The sequence below is a fragment of the Notothenia coriiceps genome, unplaced genomic scaffold, assembly GCF_000735185.1.
Source record: "Notothenia coriiceps isolate Sejong01 unplaced genomic scaffold, NC01 NC01_scaffold00021080, whole genome shotgun sequence".
Lineage (NCBI taxonomy): Eukaryota > Metazoa > Chordata > Actinopteri > Perciformes > Nototheniidae > Notothenia > Notothenia coriiceps.
The window spans coordinates 14,494-28,236 of NW_011353781.1; the positions used below are offsets into that span (position 1 = coordinate 14,494).

Genomic DNA, 13,743 nt, shown 5'->3' on the forward strand with positions numbered 1-13,743 from the left:
ATTAGGACCGAAGCACACTCAATTTTTCGTTGTGCTAGTAGGCTGGGCGCGTTCAGGGGTAACAACAACAACAACAAACAACACTCGCGGCAACCCCTAGTTTAGTTCGCTACATTTGCCACTTGCATTACTGAGTCGTCGTCGTCGTGGTCAGCCCGAGACCGCCACACTGTTTCGCCCTCGTCTTTTCACTTTGGCTCGACTTGGTCTTTTCGAGATCGAGCCTCGATCTTTCCCTTTTCGCGACCACACTTTCGGCGTTCTCTCCGGTTTTGTTTTATCACGTTATTATTGCAAGAAGTGACTGTACTCCGCGAGACGGTACTGACCCATTTACAGACGCCCCACTGCTTCCATCGTCATTACATGGCGGCTGTCTTCAGAAGACCTCTGTTGCAACAGGAAGTCTCAAAACCAGGGTGACCTACTTTCAGAAGTAGAGACCCCAGTGAGTGTATACCGACTGGAAAACACCATTCGGAACATCACCTCCAAGTCTTTTGTGTCACTCGTAAATGGTCAGACTATTTTGTACTCGTAATAGTGGAAGGTGAAACAATCTCGACCACCGACATGGACACTACTTGCAGAGACAGAGTGTCTACGACACTCCATCCCGTTGCTCGGAGGTGAGACGTTGAGACGACTTCTCCAACCTTATGCTTTTCTCCAGAGTGCCGTGGTTCATTGTTTATTAATGTGTTTCAGCGGCATTTACCGACCGCTGCAGTGCTGGCTGCTCTTCCACAGGAGTTTATTCTCCCATTAGCTCCCGGTTAGCTCACACTGCAGCGGCCGCTCTAAAGTATTCACTGTCTGACTGTCACACAAGCAGCTGATAACTATCCCCAGTTCCCCTTAAGTGAATGTGTGTCAGTCTGAATTGACGCTGTTTGGCTTCACAACGCTGTTATTAAAGTGTCTCTGGTATAAAATGGGTGGTTAGCATAGCAACCGAAGGTAAACTGACTACTTGCTATTGCTATCCTATTGTGGCATAAGCCGTTTTCTACAGGCACATTTTACCGGCGTAGTTTTCATTATGATTCTACTTGTGATAGTAGGACACGACAACCTGTGCAGCCCATGTATGGATTCCATCCGATAGCTGCTATAATACAAAACAAAACGTCTGCCTCTCTCCACAATGATCAATAACAGTGAACGGAAGCCGGAAGGTCAAAGTAAGGTACAAATAAACAGAATCACACGAAGCCTGGTTAGTGTTGCCTGACTTTATAAAGTGTGTTTTTTTGTGTGGCTGCCTTCTAGTCACTTTGCTCCGCGCTACTGCTTGTAGGTAGGCATGACGAGACTCTTCAGTCGACCCATGTTCAGGGGAGGTGGGTTTAGTTTCCTGCACGCCTCGACGTAAGAGAGACGTAAGCGACGCCGCCTCTTAGCTCCGAAGCTCTTGCCTCTAGACCGCACAATTTTTGGAGCTGGAAGTGAATCGGATTCCGGAGCTAAGAGGCGGCGCCGCTGCGGTGTGAACAGGAAAAAACTGTACTTTTCAGGCTCCAGCTCCGAGCCGGAGCCTGAAAACGCGTTGGTGTGAAAGGGGCATCAGTGAACTATAGTTTTATCTAATTATGCACCGATAAGCTCCAGAAAGTAAGTCCAGCTTTAATATGAATAATTTCAGAGCAGAGCTTGAAATTATGAACTTCTCTACAGTACTGAACCAAAATAAGAAATACTCAGTTCTCTTGTGGGCGGCAGGAATCGGAAAGAATATATGTTAGCATTTTCCTCCAGTTTTGTCAAAAGATAGAGGGGATTTGCAGGGGATTTTCAAAAGCTTTTCTTCCAAGTTCCCCTTAAAAAGACAATTTACAGTCATCTGTTTGATCTTCAAAGTGTAGATTACACCAAGCACATAAATCCTGAGTCCTACAGACTTCTTTTAATGTATTTATTTTTGCTCCTTCTTCAGCTCAAGTTCCTCTGGTTGCTGCGGCCGACTTGAAGAAGGAGATGGAGACCCTCCAATATAGGGAGCATAAAAAAGTTGCAATTCAAGGACAGATCGCGGCAGTGCGATACACGAAACACCCCAAATCAACAGAGTCTAGAGGAACAGAGGAGAGAGAAGTAAAGAACATTAAATCACCTTTCCAAGAGTAGCGACCATTACCACATTGTTAAATAAGTCAACTGATTTCAGCAGGTGCCAGATGTTGCTCCTGATGTGTGTGAGCCAAACACACAGGACCATCCCTCCACAGCTGAGCAGACCACGGCTCCCATTTCACCTGCTGAGAAAATCTCAGTAAGAGGAATAAAAAGAAGAATTCAAACAAGGTAAGATTTCAGAATCAGAATCAGAATACCTTTATTAGTCCCACAGAGGGGAAATCTGCAGCGTTACAGCAGGAAAGAGCCACAGACAGCTTAGTGTTGCATATCTTAAATGCTTTAAAAAAGTACTAAGTTAAAATATAATAAAAAAACAACACAACAATATGCTAAAAAGTCACTCCTGACTCAAATATTTGTAAACTTAATAGCGAATCTATAATTTATCTTTAGTGGCTGCTAGGAGCACATGTTTTGATTTTACATAAAATGTGAATACATACATGTTTTCCAGAAAAGTCAAGCAGCTCTCCTTGAATCTTCGTAGCATGGCAGCAAAAAGGTAATAATGATCCAGCTGGTAGTATTCATTAGTTATCAAGTTCAATCACTCTGAAAGTCTCCTGTTGGTGCAGAAACAGAAGGAGCTCAGAGATTGAGGAAGAAGAAGAGCAGGAAGCGGAAGAGAAAGAGAGCGACTCTGGATCTGAAGACGCTCCGAATGTCGCAGACAGCCAGCGAAATCAAGGTGTGTCATTGGAGCTGCAGTTTGACCGCGATGTACATTTTGCATTCGGATACTCTGATATTGACATGTTTGTGTTTTCATCAGACTCTGATGTCATATCTTGGGAAAGCAGCAGTTGGCCGAAGCAGAAACAGGAAGTGTCTGAATATCTGTGTGACGGCGGGCTGCACCAGGACAGCGTGTCTCGGAGGTTCACGTTTGACGAAAAGGACGACCTCCTGCAGCGGAGTAACCTTCAGCCGACGCACTGGACCCCAGAGCAGAGTGCGGACACCCCCCCTCCTGTGGTCTGTCCCGGGCTCTACCAAGTTACAATACTAGGTAAAGTCTTAGCGTAAGAATTACTCTGATCTGTGACCCACAGGAAGTTAATTTGAGCATTTCTGTCTCTGAACCTGGACATCCTTTTGCACCCGACATTATATTCTGTCTGAATTATTCAGACACTGAATAGCTGTCTTTAGGAGGCAAAAATGGTTAGTACTTAATCTATGCAGAGTTTCAAAGCTGGCCTGAATTTTTTTTGTTGCATTTATTTACATTGTCAGTGAGTTGCTAGTCCTGCTTTCGGAGGAAACAAGCCAGAGGTCTAACGGTACGTCCACACGTGCAGCGTGCAGCGTGCGTTGAAGCTTGCCGGTGGGCGTGTCTAGCTAGCGACCAACAACCAATCACATTAATCTCCCGCCCTGGACACACAAGCACGCGGTTTGATAGGCTTGAGCTTATACTGGCATATGATTTGATTGGCTGACGCTTCCCTCGAGGCTTGAAAAGTTGAACTTTTCTCAACTTTCGAAGCGAGCAACGGAGGCAAAGCGTGACGTCACCCTATTCAAAGTGAATGGGAAGCGTCTCCGTTGAAGCAACGCACGCTGCCATGTGGACGGGCCGTTAGTCACATTAAGAAAACACAAATTAATATAACTATTATTAGTATTTTTAAATGCGTACTTCACCCTAAGAATGATAATTTTAATTACTCACCCCGTTTAAATGGAATTCCCCTTCCATATTAATAAAAAAACGGATCCATAGATGTATACAATTCTTATTGAACTGAAGTGGGCCAAGAATAAATTGGACTAGTTTTCTTTTAAAAGATAGAAAAAAAAAAAGAAAGCTCTTGAAAATGAAATGTGTGAAATTGTTCTTGTGCTCAGTTTGCCACTCTTCTTCTGTGTTATCATTCTGACAGGCATAAACAAACAGATGGCCATCGATGCTGTATTTTTGCCCGTTGTGAGCTCAGATGATCCCAGGGCTGTCGCTCTCCCTCAGGATCCCCATGGCAACACAATGCTGTCCTGCCTCTCGTCAGGCTTCCTCTGTCCGCTCAGCCACAGCCAATCAACGCTTCCCAAGCCAGGTATTCACCGGACCTACAAAAGGGTGGAGGATCCAAAGACATCGTGGGAAGACCCTTATCACCAATACACAGCATTACATTTATAATCAGTGTTTGTCTTGCAGAGGAGGTGTTGGGGTCTGCTGGGGAGCTGGAGGACATGCACCTCGTCTGCATCCTGGACCTCTGCCATCTGGGTGGAGACAGAGTGGAGGTCCTGATCAGCAAGGTGTACAGAGTGACCGAGGTTTCAAAGTGTACGGCTCTGTGAGACTATCTTGTAATTATATTCATCAGAATTCATGTCATTAGAAAGTAATTTTTGATAGAAAGATGAAATGTTTTATACCAAATCTTCATTTGATACTGTAAATTATGTTACACGTGTACAGTTAATGTCACATTCTTCCAATAATACTTTTGTAAAAGATAAACATGTTAATGCAATCAATTAAAAAGTTGCATTTTTCCTTCCATCAACATTCAGCTGTGTATTTGACAGATTGCTCAGGCGATAATAAGGTGTCAGCTTACGACATACTGCAGGTTTTAACACTAGCACATCGTCACTGTAGAGATTTTGAGAAGCGAGTGGTATTTTGGGATGGCTGACATCAAATGAATCACTGTGAAATCTCAGGGAGGTGCGACACTGGCTCATATGGACTGCCCTCTGCTGCGTGAGAAGTGTTTAAAAACGTGTTGCACAATATTTGATCCGAGTAAGTACTTTGCACAGGTTATTACAAGCTTGCTGTACTGATGTAAAAATATGCCTTTTTGCAAAAACATGTTTAAAAATATTTATTTTCAAATATTTCACAATATCCAGGTTGATTTATAAATAATTCAATATAACATCATTCATATCAAGATATTTTAGAATGTAAACTTAATTTTTTAATTTCTTTTAAAACAATGTTAAAGATATTTTTAAAGCTTATTTTGATGGTAAATACAGAAAGAAAACAAGCCATACAACTGTGCAACACAAAGAACCTCACCTTCTCTAATAAGACACTTCATTATCTGTTACAAAATTACTTTAATTTTAAATCATTGAATTTATGTATATAATCTATGAGGCATATAAAATAAACAATTATATATATATATATAGATATATATATTAAACTTTTTTACATTCTATTATACAACATTAAATGTTTGTTTCTGCATTCAGACTGTAGAAATGGCTGTGCACCGTTTCTGTTTTGTTCATGTTCAGGCAAATCTTACACAGAATGCAATAATCTCACTGCCCACGCTCATAAGTGTCAGTCACTATTAGAAAGTACAAGTATATGTGATTCAAATCACATGCCTTCAAAAACAATGACACTCAATGAAAAACAACATGAAAAAAGAAAGCACTCGAGTTGAAGAACAGAAGAAAAGGTGCTGTCAGGGAGACTAGGTAGAAAACAGTACCGTCAGAGCAGATGCATTATTTACAATCACACCTGTGAAGCAATACACTCTTTAAAAAAAAAAACTCCAAAAAGTGGCAGAGACTGGGTGAATTGTCCAAAGCGGAAATAACTTAACCCACGTCTGAAGCACAATGCATGAACTATCTTATGATTGAATCAAAGTGGAGATTACTGGGCGGCGCTTCCATCAACCACCTCGAAGCAGTATGATGATTTTGAGATCTTCTCTGAATGCGGATGGTAAACAACCTCAAGAGGAAATGTTACTGCATTTCTCTGAAAGGCTAAAGGTTACTGATAAAAGGAAAAGGAGTTTCTACTTCCTGTTAATGAAAAACACATTAGTCATCTATAGCACCTCTGTGTTGCTGGCTGAGTTTAAATCAAATGGTCACTCACTCAACTTTTTCCATACCAAATCTGGGTGTGAATACATAGAGTGAGACTGATGATGTACAATTGCACTTTTTCTTAAAAACCATTAGACAGAAATGGTAGAAATCTGTAATTGAAACTGAAAAAAAGCTAAATAAATGTACAGGTTTACATTTTCTTGTTTTTGGCTGAACTACCAGACCACAAGGCTGCACCCTGACTCCCATAGTGTCTGACATTCTGTTTGCCGGGGACACAAAGATCCTTCATTTAATATGTTCTCAGGGTGAACATATGAGTTACTGCCTTTTGTTTGGGAAAAAATACCACTCTTCACCAAATTCCCACGGCACATATCTGATACCTTCAAGAGCTGATAAACGGAATGTTAGGACATTTTCATTAAAAAAATACTTCCATATAATTGTCATGGTACAATGGCTTATTAAACACCATATATATATATATACACACACAATCCTGTATAAATTAACATTCTTCTTCAAATTGACATTGCACATAGGAAAGTGTAAGTGGGCACAGGAGTTCTGCAGCACCAGTCCTGAAGGGATATGATGGTACAGCTGAGAGCAAACTGCTGTTTTGAGCATGAAGGGCTGCTTTTATAAAGTGTAGCACAAGTTCCACAGGAAACACCGAGTCATAAACAGTTTTTCCTGATTTAACAGATTTAAAGATAGATTTTTAAATGTAAACCATGAAATCAGACTGGCAGTTTTTATATGTTGTTACAAATTCTCTGATTGTCATTAACAGAAACATGAACCAGGTTATTTTAGTGCGTCTTCTTCCTTTACGTCTGCGTATCAGGCTTCGACAGTACACCTCTATTTTTACAACTGTCATCTCGCCATTACTGCAGGCAGCGCTTTGAGATGACTTATCTTTCTCTCACATTTATATTTAAAATGATGATTGATACCAATGAGCAGTTTCAAGAGCTGATTAGTAGTTTTACCAACGAATCTTTCAGAATATGATAGAAAGATAGCCATACAAAAAGCACAGTATGTAAAGAACAAGTAGCTGGTATCTTAAAATACTGACGAATAACTTACATTTACAGTGTAATAAACAATGGTCAAATAATGTCAAATGTATGTGTTTTTTGTTAATGCTGCCTCTGTATGATACAATAATGCATTGGAGGTTTCTGTAATAATCTGTTCGCACTATTTTCAGTTTTTGATGAGATCACTTTCAGAGTAGGACGCGATTTAAAAAGGTAATTTGGTCATGATTACAGTTTACATTTAGTGACTTCTCAGATGGTCATTTCAATCAGACAAAATGAACAGAAAACAACAGGAATACCGAAGAAACAAGGTGATATAGTGTTCACAATTATCAACATAGCAGGCAAGATGGCTACCAAAGTTTCTCACTATTTCCAATATATTTAAATCACCAGGCTTTCACTTTGTTTTAAGCCACACAGGTCAGTGGACTGTTCTGACGTGAACCCAGATGGTGTGAGACATTAGGACCAGCGTTGACCCTTCAATGCCTAAATAAACACATAAAATCATCTTAAACCTTTTTGTATAAAACTAGTTTCTTAATATATATTTTTCAAAAATATATTAAATAAATAAAAGTGATTTAAGGGTATCAGTAAATAGTTAAATGAATCTTATGTGTTACTATAAGTGTATAGATTTAAAGGTTGCAAAAAGCATCCAATATATATATATATATTTGTTATATATGTTAAAAATCTAGATGTCTTTTGTTTTATCTGATGCAGAAAATAATAAACTATGACCAACGAAAATATAACTTTGTATTCCAAATGGACCTGGGCTGGATTTTTAAAGCCGTAATCAGACACAACCATTAAACCGCAGTATGGGCGGACCATGGGTAAAGGCACAAATATTTCCCCTCTGGTATAGGACTGTTATTCTTCTACGAAGATAAGGGACGGGACCCGATTTACGATCCCGCTTTCAGTACCAGATTGAGGCTTCAAAAATCTAGATCTTTCTAAATGATCAAAGAATATTCCTCACTGCTGCATTTGCGTGACATGAACAGTAAATCATTGTTTTGTGGACAGAATGGGAGAAACTTCTGTTATCTGCCAACTAAATGATGACGCTATGAGATTGTACGTCTTGGGAGGGGCGTCGAGCCATTATTAGTGAGGAAAAAAGAATATTAATTCATGGGCAAAAATAAATATTCTACCTTTAGGAGGGAGGACAGTACCAATGCAAAGAGACATTTAGAACTCTCTTTTACATTGAAACATGTGACAGTGACGTCTTCTTGAGAGCTTTGATAGTCCGCTTGATCCAATAGTTCCACTTTTGATTGACTCCGGGCCACAGATGAAGGTCCAGACCCTCAGCCTCTCCTCAGAGCCCGCAGGTAACGTCGGGTCAGTGCTCCTCTGCCTCTGGCTTCCACTTCCACTGACCGACCTCCACTGAACACCAACAGTAAGGAGCAAAACGTTCCACTTTCAGGCGTTTCTTTCCACAGAACTCGACTTCTAATGCCACGACCTTCTGCTGCCCGCACGGCGACAACACAGAGTTTAGATCTCAGCGCTCTGAACGCGGTGCACTGCGTTACCGAGTCAGCATATTTCTGAAGTCTGACACACTGCTAGTCTGGGTCTGGGAGTGTTGATATTGCATCTGTTGCACCTGTTGCTGTTGTGCCTGCGAGAGCTGCTGAGTTTGATGCTGCTGGATGTATCCCACAGTGCTTTGCTGTGGGACATTAGTGGTGTGTAAGAACGCTGGAGTTGATCCGCCGTGAACCAGACCCTGAGCCATCTGCAGACACACAAGAGAATAGGAGTCTTTGTTGAAGTGTTGGCAATCTTATCCTTACCCAACGGGCATAATAGGTTTTTATGGTGTACACTTTTTGGGAGGAATTATTGACTTCTAAAGAAATAAACACATAAACACTGCGTCCTTGAAGAACTACTGAATTAAATGTTATTACCTCTGTCACTAACTCCCCTTCACCCATTAGTAGAATAGCCTGAGATGTGCTTAAGATGCTGAATTCCAGAGTGTCCCAAAGTAAACCATATATTACAGACTGTATATACAGCCAGGTCAACAATCATCATATATTATATCCATTCTTTTGTGGGCAATGATGTCATAAATTACATTGAAAAACAATCATATCTCTTTTTGAAAACCTCAATAGAAGGTTCATATTGAGAAGAAGTTACCTTTGCCCTAACTTTTATGTAACCACTCGCACAGTAAATCTTAAGAAATTATGACACTCGTTCTGGGTTATGAAAAGTTTAGACACAAAAGACCCTTCATTGCTTCCATAAAAAATGAAGGACACGCTCCTCTCAGCGAGGAGAACAAATACATTACACACATACACTCCAAATATATGACTAAACATTTGAATAAAAGACTATTCAGGGGGTTTTTCAAGGCTGGTGACATGTTTTGTTCCTTTTGGACAAAGACGATAAATAAGTCTTTAGAAGATTATTTATTTAACCCTGATGAATTTTAGAAAACATCACATCTTTGATTCAAAGCCGAGGTTAAGTACGATTGAAAATAACACAGATCTCTAACAGCCTGTGGGATTTACACAGTAGCTTGTTGCTATGGTAACTAGGGATTCAGATGCAGTGTAATGCCTGAAATTATAGCAAAATCAGTAAATATAAAGGTGTGGTTTATTAAGCTGCATAGCATAATGCTAAAATCCATCACATAATGACTCAGAGTTAAAGTCTAGGAAACCTCAGATTAGCAATTAGCAAACAGCAGATGATTTTGTACCTGAAAGAACTGCTGGGGCTGCTGAAGCTGCAGGGAGTGCTGAGACGCCTGAGGCTGCGTCTGATAACCCGACTGGGACTGGTTTGTGATGAAACCGTTGGGTGGGATCATTATGGGGGATGTGAAGCAGGGAGAGGGCACGAGGACGGCGTTGCAGTTGACCTGTTGCATGGAGAACGAAGGGGCGATGATCTGCTGCTCCAAGGTGTATCTGTGCAGAGGGTGGAAAGAAAAAATCAGGCACAATTTCGAAATGACACCACAGAGACAAACAAGTGAACGTGTGTGTGTGTGTGTGTGTGTGTGTGTGTGTGTGTGTGTGTGTGTGTGTGTGTGTGTGTGTGTGTGTGTGTGTGTGTGTGTGTGTGTGTGTGTGTGTGTGTGTGTGTGTGTGTGTGTGTGTGTGTGTGTGTGTGTGTGTGTGTGAGAGCAGGGTAATTAAACATTTCTCACATGGTTTGGGAGATGCCCATGTTGCACTGGGAAGGCTGCGTGGTGACACTGCTCGTGGGAACCAGCGTCTGCATTGGCTGGTTGAGTAGCATGCTGCGGGGAAATAAAATGTGTTACTTGGAAAAACTAAATCGTCTGTGAAAAAAAAGCAAGTGAATAGAGAGAGAAAATTCTTAAATAGAGTTCTTTCCTGTATAAGGAGTTTAACCTATGTATCTATGAAGACTGTAGGTGTTTCTTTCTTTTTGTTTCAGGATACAGTTCTCTAAGTTTAAATCCTATGTTGGCCACTAGAGGCACCACTACCCATGTTCTAAATAGAAATTCAAACATTCCTGTTTTTTCCAGGTATGTTAAAACCATATATACCCAGAGGGTTTAAACATTATAGTGTGTTAGCAAGTATGTGACATTGACTTCATGTCTTTATATTTGGCTGAAAATGTGGTTTTAATTTTTTCCCTGATCTTCTGTGTTCAGCTGTTTACAGAACATGGTGGGGTGAATTGTGGCACTGCTGCCATCATTAAATTGCCGGAAGGAGTATTAACAAACAACAAACAACAAAAACCGGAAAAAAGTTATCCTTCAAAAAGCATTTTGTGACATCTTTGAAATGAAAAAAAAAAAATATATATATACTACATGGATCACTAACAATAGCCACTTGGTCTCTCAGGGCAGGGAAGCACACACACATAAAATAAGGAGTTTAACAGTTGAGGAAGGCCACTATTTGATAAAACTGACTTCATATTAGATAAGTCCCTTTTGTCTGCATACTGGTGGTTTTGAGTGGGCTGAATCCCATTTCTCTTACCGAAGTTGTTCCTTACTTGCGTTGAACTTCGCCTCTGTTTTGTCTTTGGTTGGCATCCTGCCAGAGAGCGGGTGTTGGTCTGAGAGAAACATCATAGAAGAAGTTGCTGTAGAAGGGCATGGTCCACGACTGGGATTGGTCTGCACAGGCATGAATACACCAGACTGGGACCTGCCCAGCTGCGCGCATCTCTGCTGCACCATACGAATAAACACAGGAACGCTCAGTATTTTCAGAAACAATGACATTACACCTGATGTGGAATGTGTATATCTTTTAATAATTGACTGATATTAGGTGAAACATACTGCCTTCTGCTAGTGTTGTGAAGACACATGAAGTAAGCCATGAGTCGTTAGCTGCTAATGACTTGAAGGTACATTGAAGCAATATTACCTTCTTAACATGAGAGAATACATTTTCGACGACTGTAGTGTTGCGGGACTGTTTCCCTAGTGTAGCTCTTGTAACCGTGTTTGAGCGGTGAGCTGTCTCTCTCTGGAGGGGTAGTGAGGGGGATGAACCTTGGTCCTGAGGACGATGGTTTGAGTGGCCTGAGCGCTGGCCTGATCACACCTGACCCCTGGTTCGGATTCAAATAAGCAATGATATCATGGTCTGCTGGCTGGCTGCTGGGCCAGGACAGCATATGCGGAAGGCTGCTGTAACAAACATCTTACACACAAACAAACATATTACTACACCATTCATTGTACCTGAATTATGTTTTTAGTTTGAAGTTGGATCTGGAAGTTAATTCTATTTATTGGTTTGCAAATCTGAGGAAACGAGATTTGCACATTGGATGTCTTATGATAGGAGAAACGCTACAAACACTTCCCAGATTCATTGCCCTCTGGGGCAGGTTATTGAGGATGTGTAATGATTCATGTACTGAATTGGTATGTGAATTGCTTTCTTGGCCTGGACTATCAGTGGGTTAGTTAAATAAGGTGGTTTGTCATCTTTGTGGGAGTGTTACCTGGTATTAGCGAGGTGGCACAGCTTCTCTTTAATGTGCATGCAGACTCCTGCGCTGCGTCTGATATACAGCTGCAGAATGCGCCGTCCTTTCTCCAAGCTGCTCCTTCAGACATGAGATATCATCACACAGACCTGAGGCTGGTGGGGCGGCGGGTACGTGGGCGACGGCTGGCAGGCTTGCTGCTGCTGCTGCTTGCTGTTGCTGGCTCGCTGCTTAGCTTTTGTTGCGATTGTTGCGTTTGCTGTGGCTGCGTTTGCCTTTGCGGTTGCAAGATAATGATCACACAAAAGGAAATTGGAAAGTAATAAGAAAAATAGCCTGCCTTTTCCCCTTAACTGATTTGTGATCCTCTTTTCCATTAAGTTAGCAAATGCGGAGATAATCATTTAGATATGAGATCATGATAATGGCTCGCTCGGTTCGGTATTCTTCCGTAGTATTTCCCTGAAATTGGTTTTATAAATCAAAATGACATACGGTGGTCCGCACATGGTGGAAAAGCCAAAACACTTTCCAGTAAAAAATGTTGTCATTTTGTTCTGTTTTCGTAAACTCATCTCCAACTTTGTTAATAACACAATATATACCCCAGTATATAGGCGCCTGGAGGCACAAGCAAATGGGTGAAACTATCAGGGAGCATAGTCCATAACAATAAGATAATTGTGAACAACCAGAGCACGGGGAAGAAGGTCTAAACACTAACCAGGGTGGAAGTGCTTGCTGCGGGTGGGAAAAGGAGGAGGATATCATTTGGGAGGATGATCGAGATTTTGTAACATATATGGCCAAATCTACCGGAGAAACGACAAGGGTTACAATTTAGCAATCTGTGACGTATAGTAATCATGTCTTATGCTGAGCATTTGTTTCCCCAACTGACCTTTTTTCTGAGAAAGACGGAGACACGTAAACTGACCTTTGAGCACTAGGTTTGGAACTTGGACGAGGTCTTCACTGTTACCGATGGAAGCAGACTGCCATGACGGTGTTGCACGCCTCCGTGTAGGAGTTTAGCTGTTGAGAAAGCAGGTGAACTCTGAACACCTTTGAGTAACAGTAGACTGAGGATAATGTTCAGTTATTCGAAGCACTTGTTCTTTGTAAGATGACAAGATGAATACTTCATGTATCTGCTCGTTTCAGTGGCATCATACATTCTTTAAAGTCAGCATTAAAGTTCCCTTATTATTACTGTTTATTCATTATATATTATAGGGTCTCAGATATATACAACATGTCTACTGAAAGTGTGTGAGCTCGGAATACCAACAAGATCAAAGCATTGCACCCATAAACGCCTCTGTTTAGCAGCACCTGTTGTTTACAAAAGTGCTGATTCTCCTGGCCAATCCACAACCAAGCCGATACAGCTAAAATTTGAGGGAGGCTTAATGCAAGACTGGTTATATAATTGAGTGATATTAAGTATGCCAAGATTATTTTAAACTATACCCTTGTACTTGATAATTATTAAAATTTTAGACATAGGTATATTTGCAAAGCACAAGATAGCTACATACATAGAGTAATGATGTAAAGGTAAGTATCATTTTAATGATGGAAGTTGGACGAGTGTACAGCTAAAATACAGCATGGTTTAATCATAATGAGTGAATATTAAGTATGCTTAAGAATACGTGATTATAAACACTATCCTTGAGCTTGTGTCCTTTTCATATCCCAGGCACTGCAACAAACT

General features: G+C 40.9%; 3 protein-coding genes across 3 annotated transcripts in view; 1 reads left to right on the plus strand and 2 right to left on the minus strand.

Moving 5' to 3' along the window:
* Window positions 1–4,649, plus strand: part of radx (RPA1 related single stranded DNA binding protein) — a 7,654-nt gene extending 3,005 nt beyond the window's left edge. The window contains exons 7-13 of the mRNA XM_010780035.1: window positions 1,900–2,094; window positions 2,168–2,304; window positions 2,594–2,641; window positions 2,715–2,827; window positions 2,912–3,148; window positions 4,026–4,196; window positions 4,301–4,649. Coding sequence (XP_010778337.1) covers window positions 1,900–2,094; window positions 2,168–2,304; window positions 2,594–2,641; window positions 2,715–2,827; window positions 2,912–3,148; window positions 4,026–4,196; window positions 4,301–4,446 — 1,047 coding nt within the window. The 3' untranslated portion in view covers window positions 4,447–4,649. The remainder of the gene's footprint in view (window positions 1–1,899; window positions 2,095–2,167; window positions 2,305–2,593; window positions 2,642–2,714; window positions 2,828–2,911; window positions 3,149–4,025; window positions 4,197–4,300) is intronic.
* A 3,033-nt stretch (window positions 4,650–7,682) lies between these two features.
* Window positions 7,683–11,251, minus strand: LOC104953096 (neuronal PAS domain-containing protein 2-like). The gene is made up of 4 exons (XM_010780019.1): window positions 11,057–11,251; window positions 10,237–10,329; window positions 9,784–9,994; window positions 7,683–8,790 (listed from the first exon to the last, which is right to left on the minus strand). Exons 1-4 carry the CDS (start codon window positions 11,206–11,208, stop codon window positions 8,581–8,583), a joined length of 666 nt encoding a protein of 221 aa, XP_010778321.1. The 5' UTR covers window positions 11,209–11,251; the 3' UTR covers window positions 7,683–8,580.
* Window positions 11,252–12,966: 1,715 nt separating this feature from the next.
* Window positions 12,967–13,743, minus strand: part of npas2 (neuronal PAS domain protein 2) — a 26,556-nt gene continuing 25,779 nt past the window's right edge. Inside the window, exon 15 of the mRNA XM_010780022.1 lies at window positions 12,967–13,058. Coding sequence (XP_010778324.1) covers window positions 12,970–13,058 — 89 coding nt within the window. The 3' untranslated portion in view covers window positions 12,967–12,969. The remainder of the gene's footprint in view (window positions 13,059–13,743) is intronic.

Coding starts and splice junctions, on each gene's coding strand:
- LOC104953096 (XM_010780019.1), bottom strand. CDS start 11,208: ATGCCTGTGCAGACCAATCCCAGTCGTGGACCATGCCCTTCTACAGCA. Junction 10,330..11,056: donor GCAAGTAAGGAACAACTTCG/GTAAGAGAAATG, acceptor ATTTCCCCGCAG/CATGCTACTCAACCAGCCAA. Junction 8,791..9,783: donor AGCCCCAGCAGTTCTTTCAG/GTACAAAATCAT, acceptor GTGTGTCTGCAG/ATGGCTCAGGGTCTGGTTCA.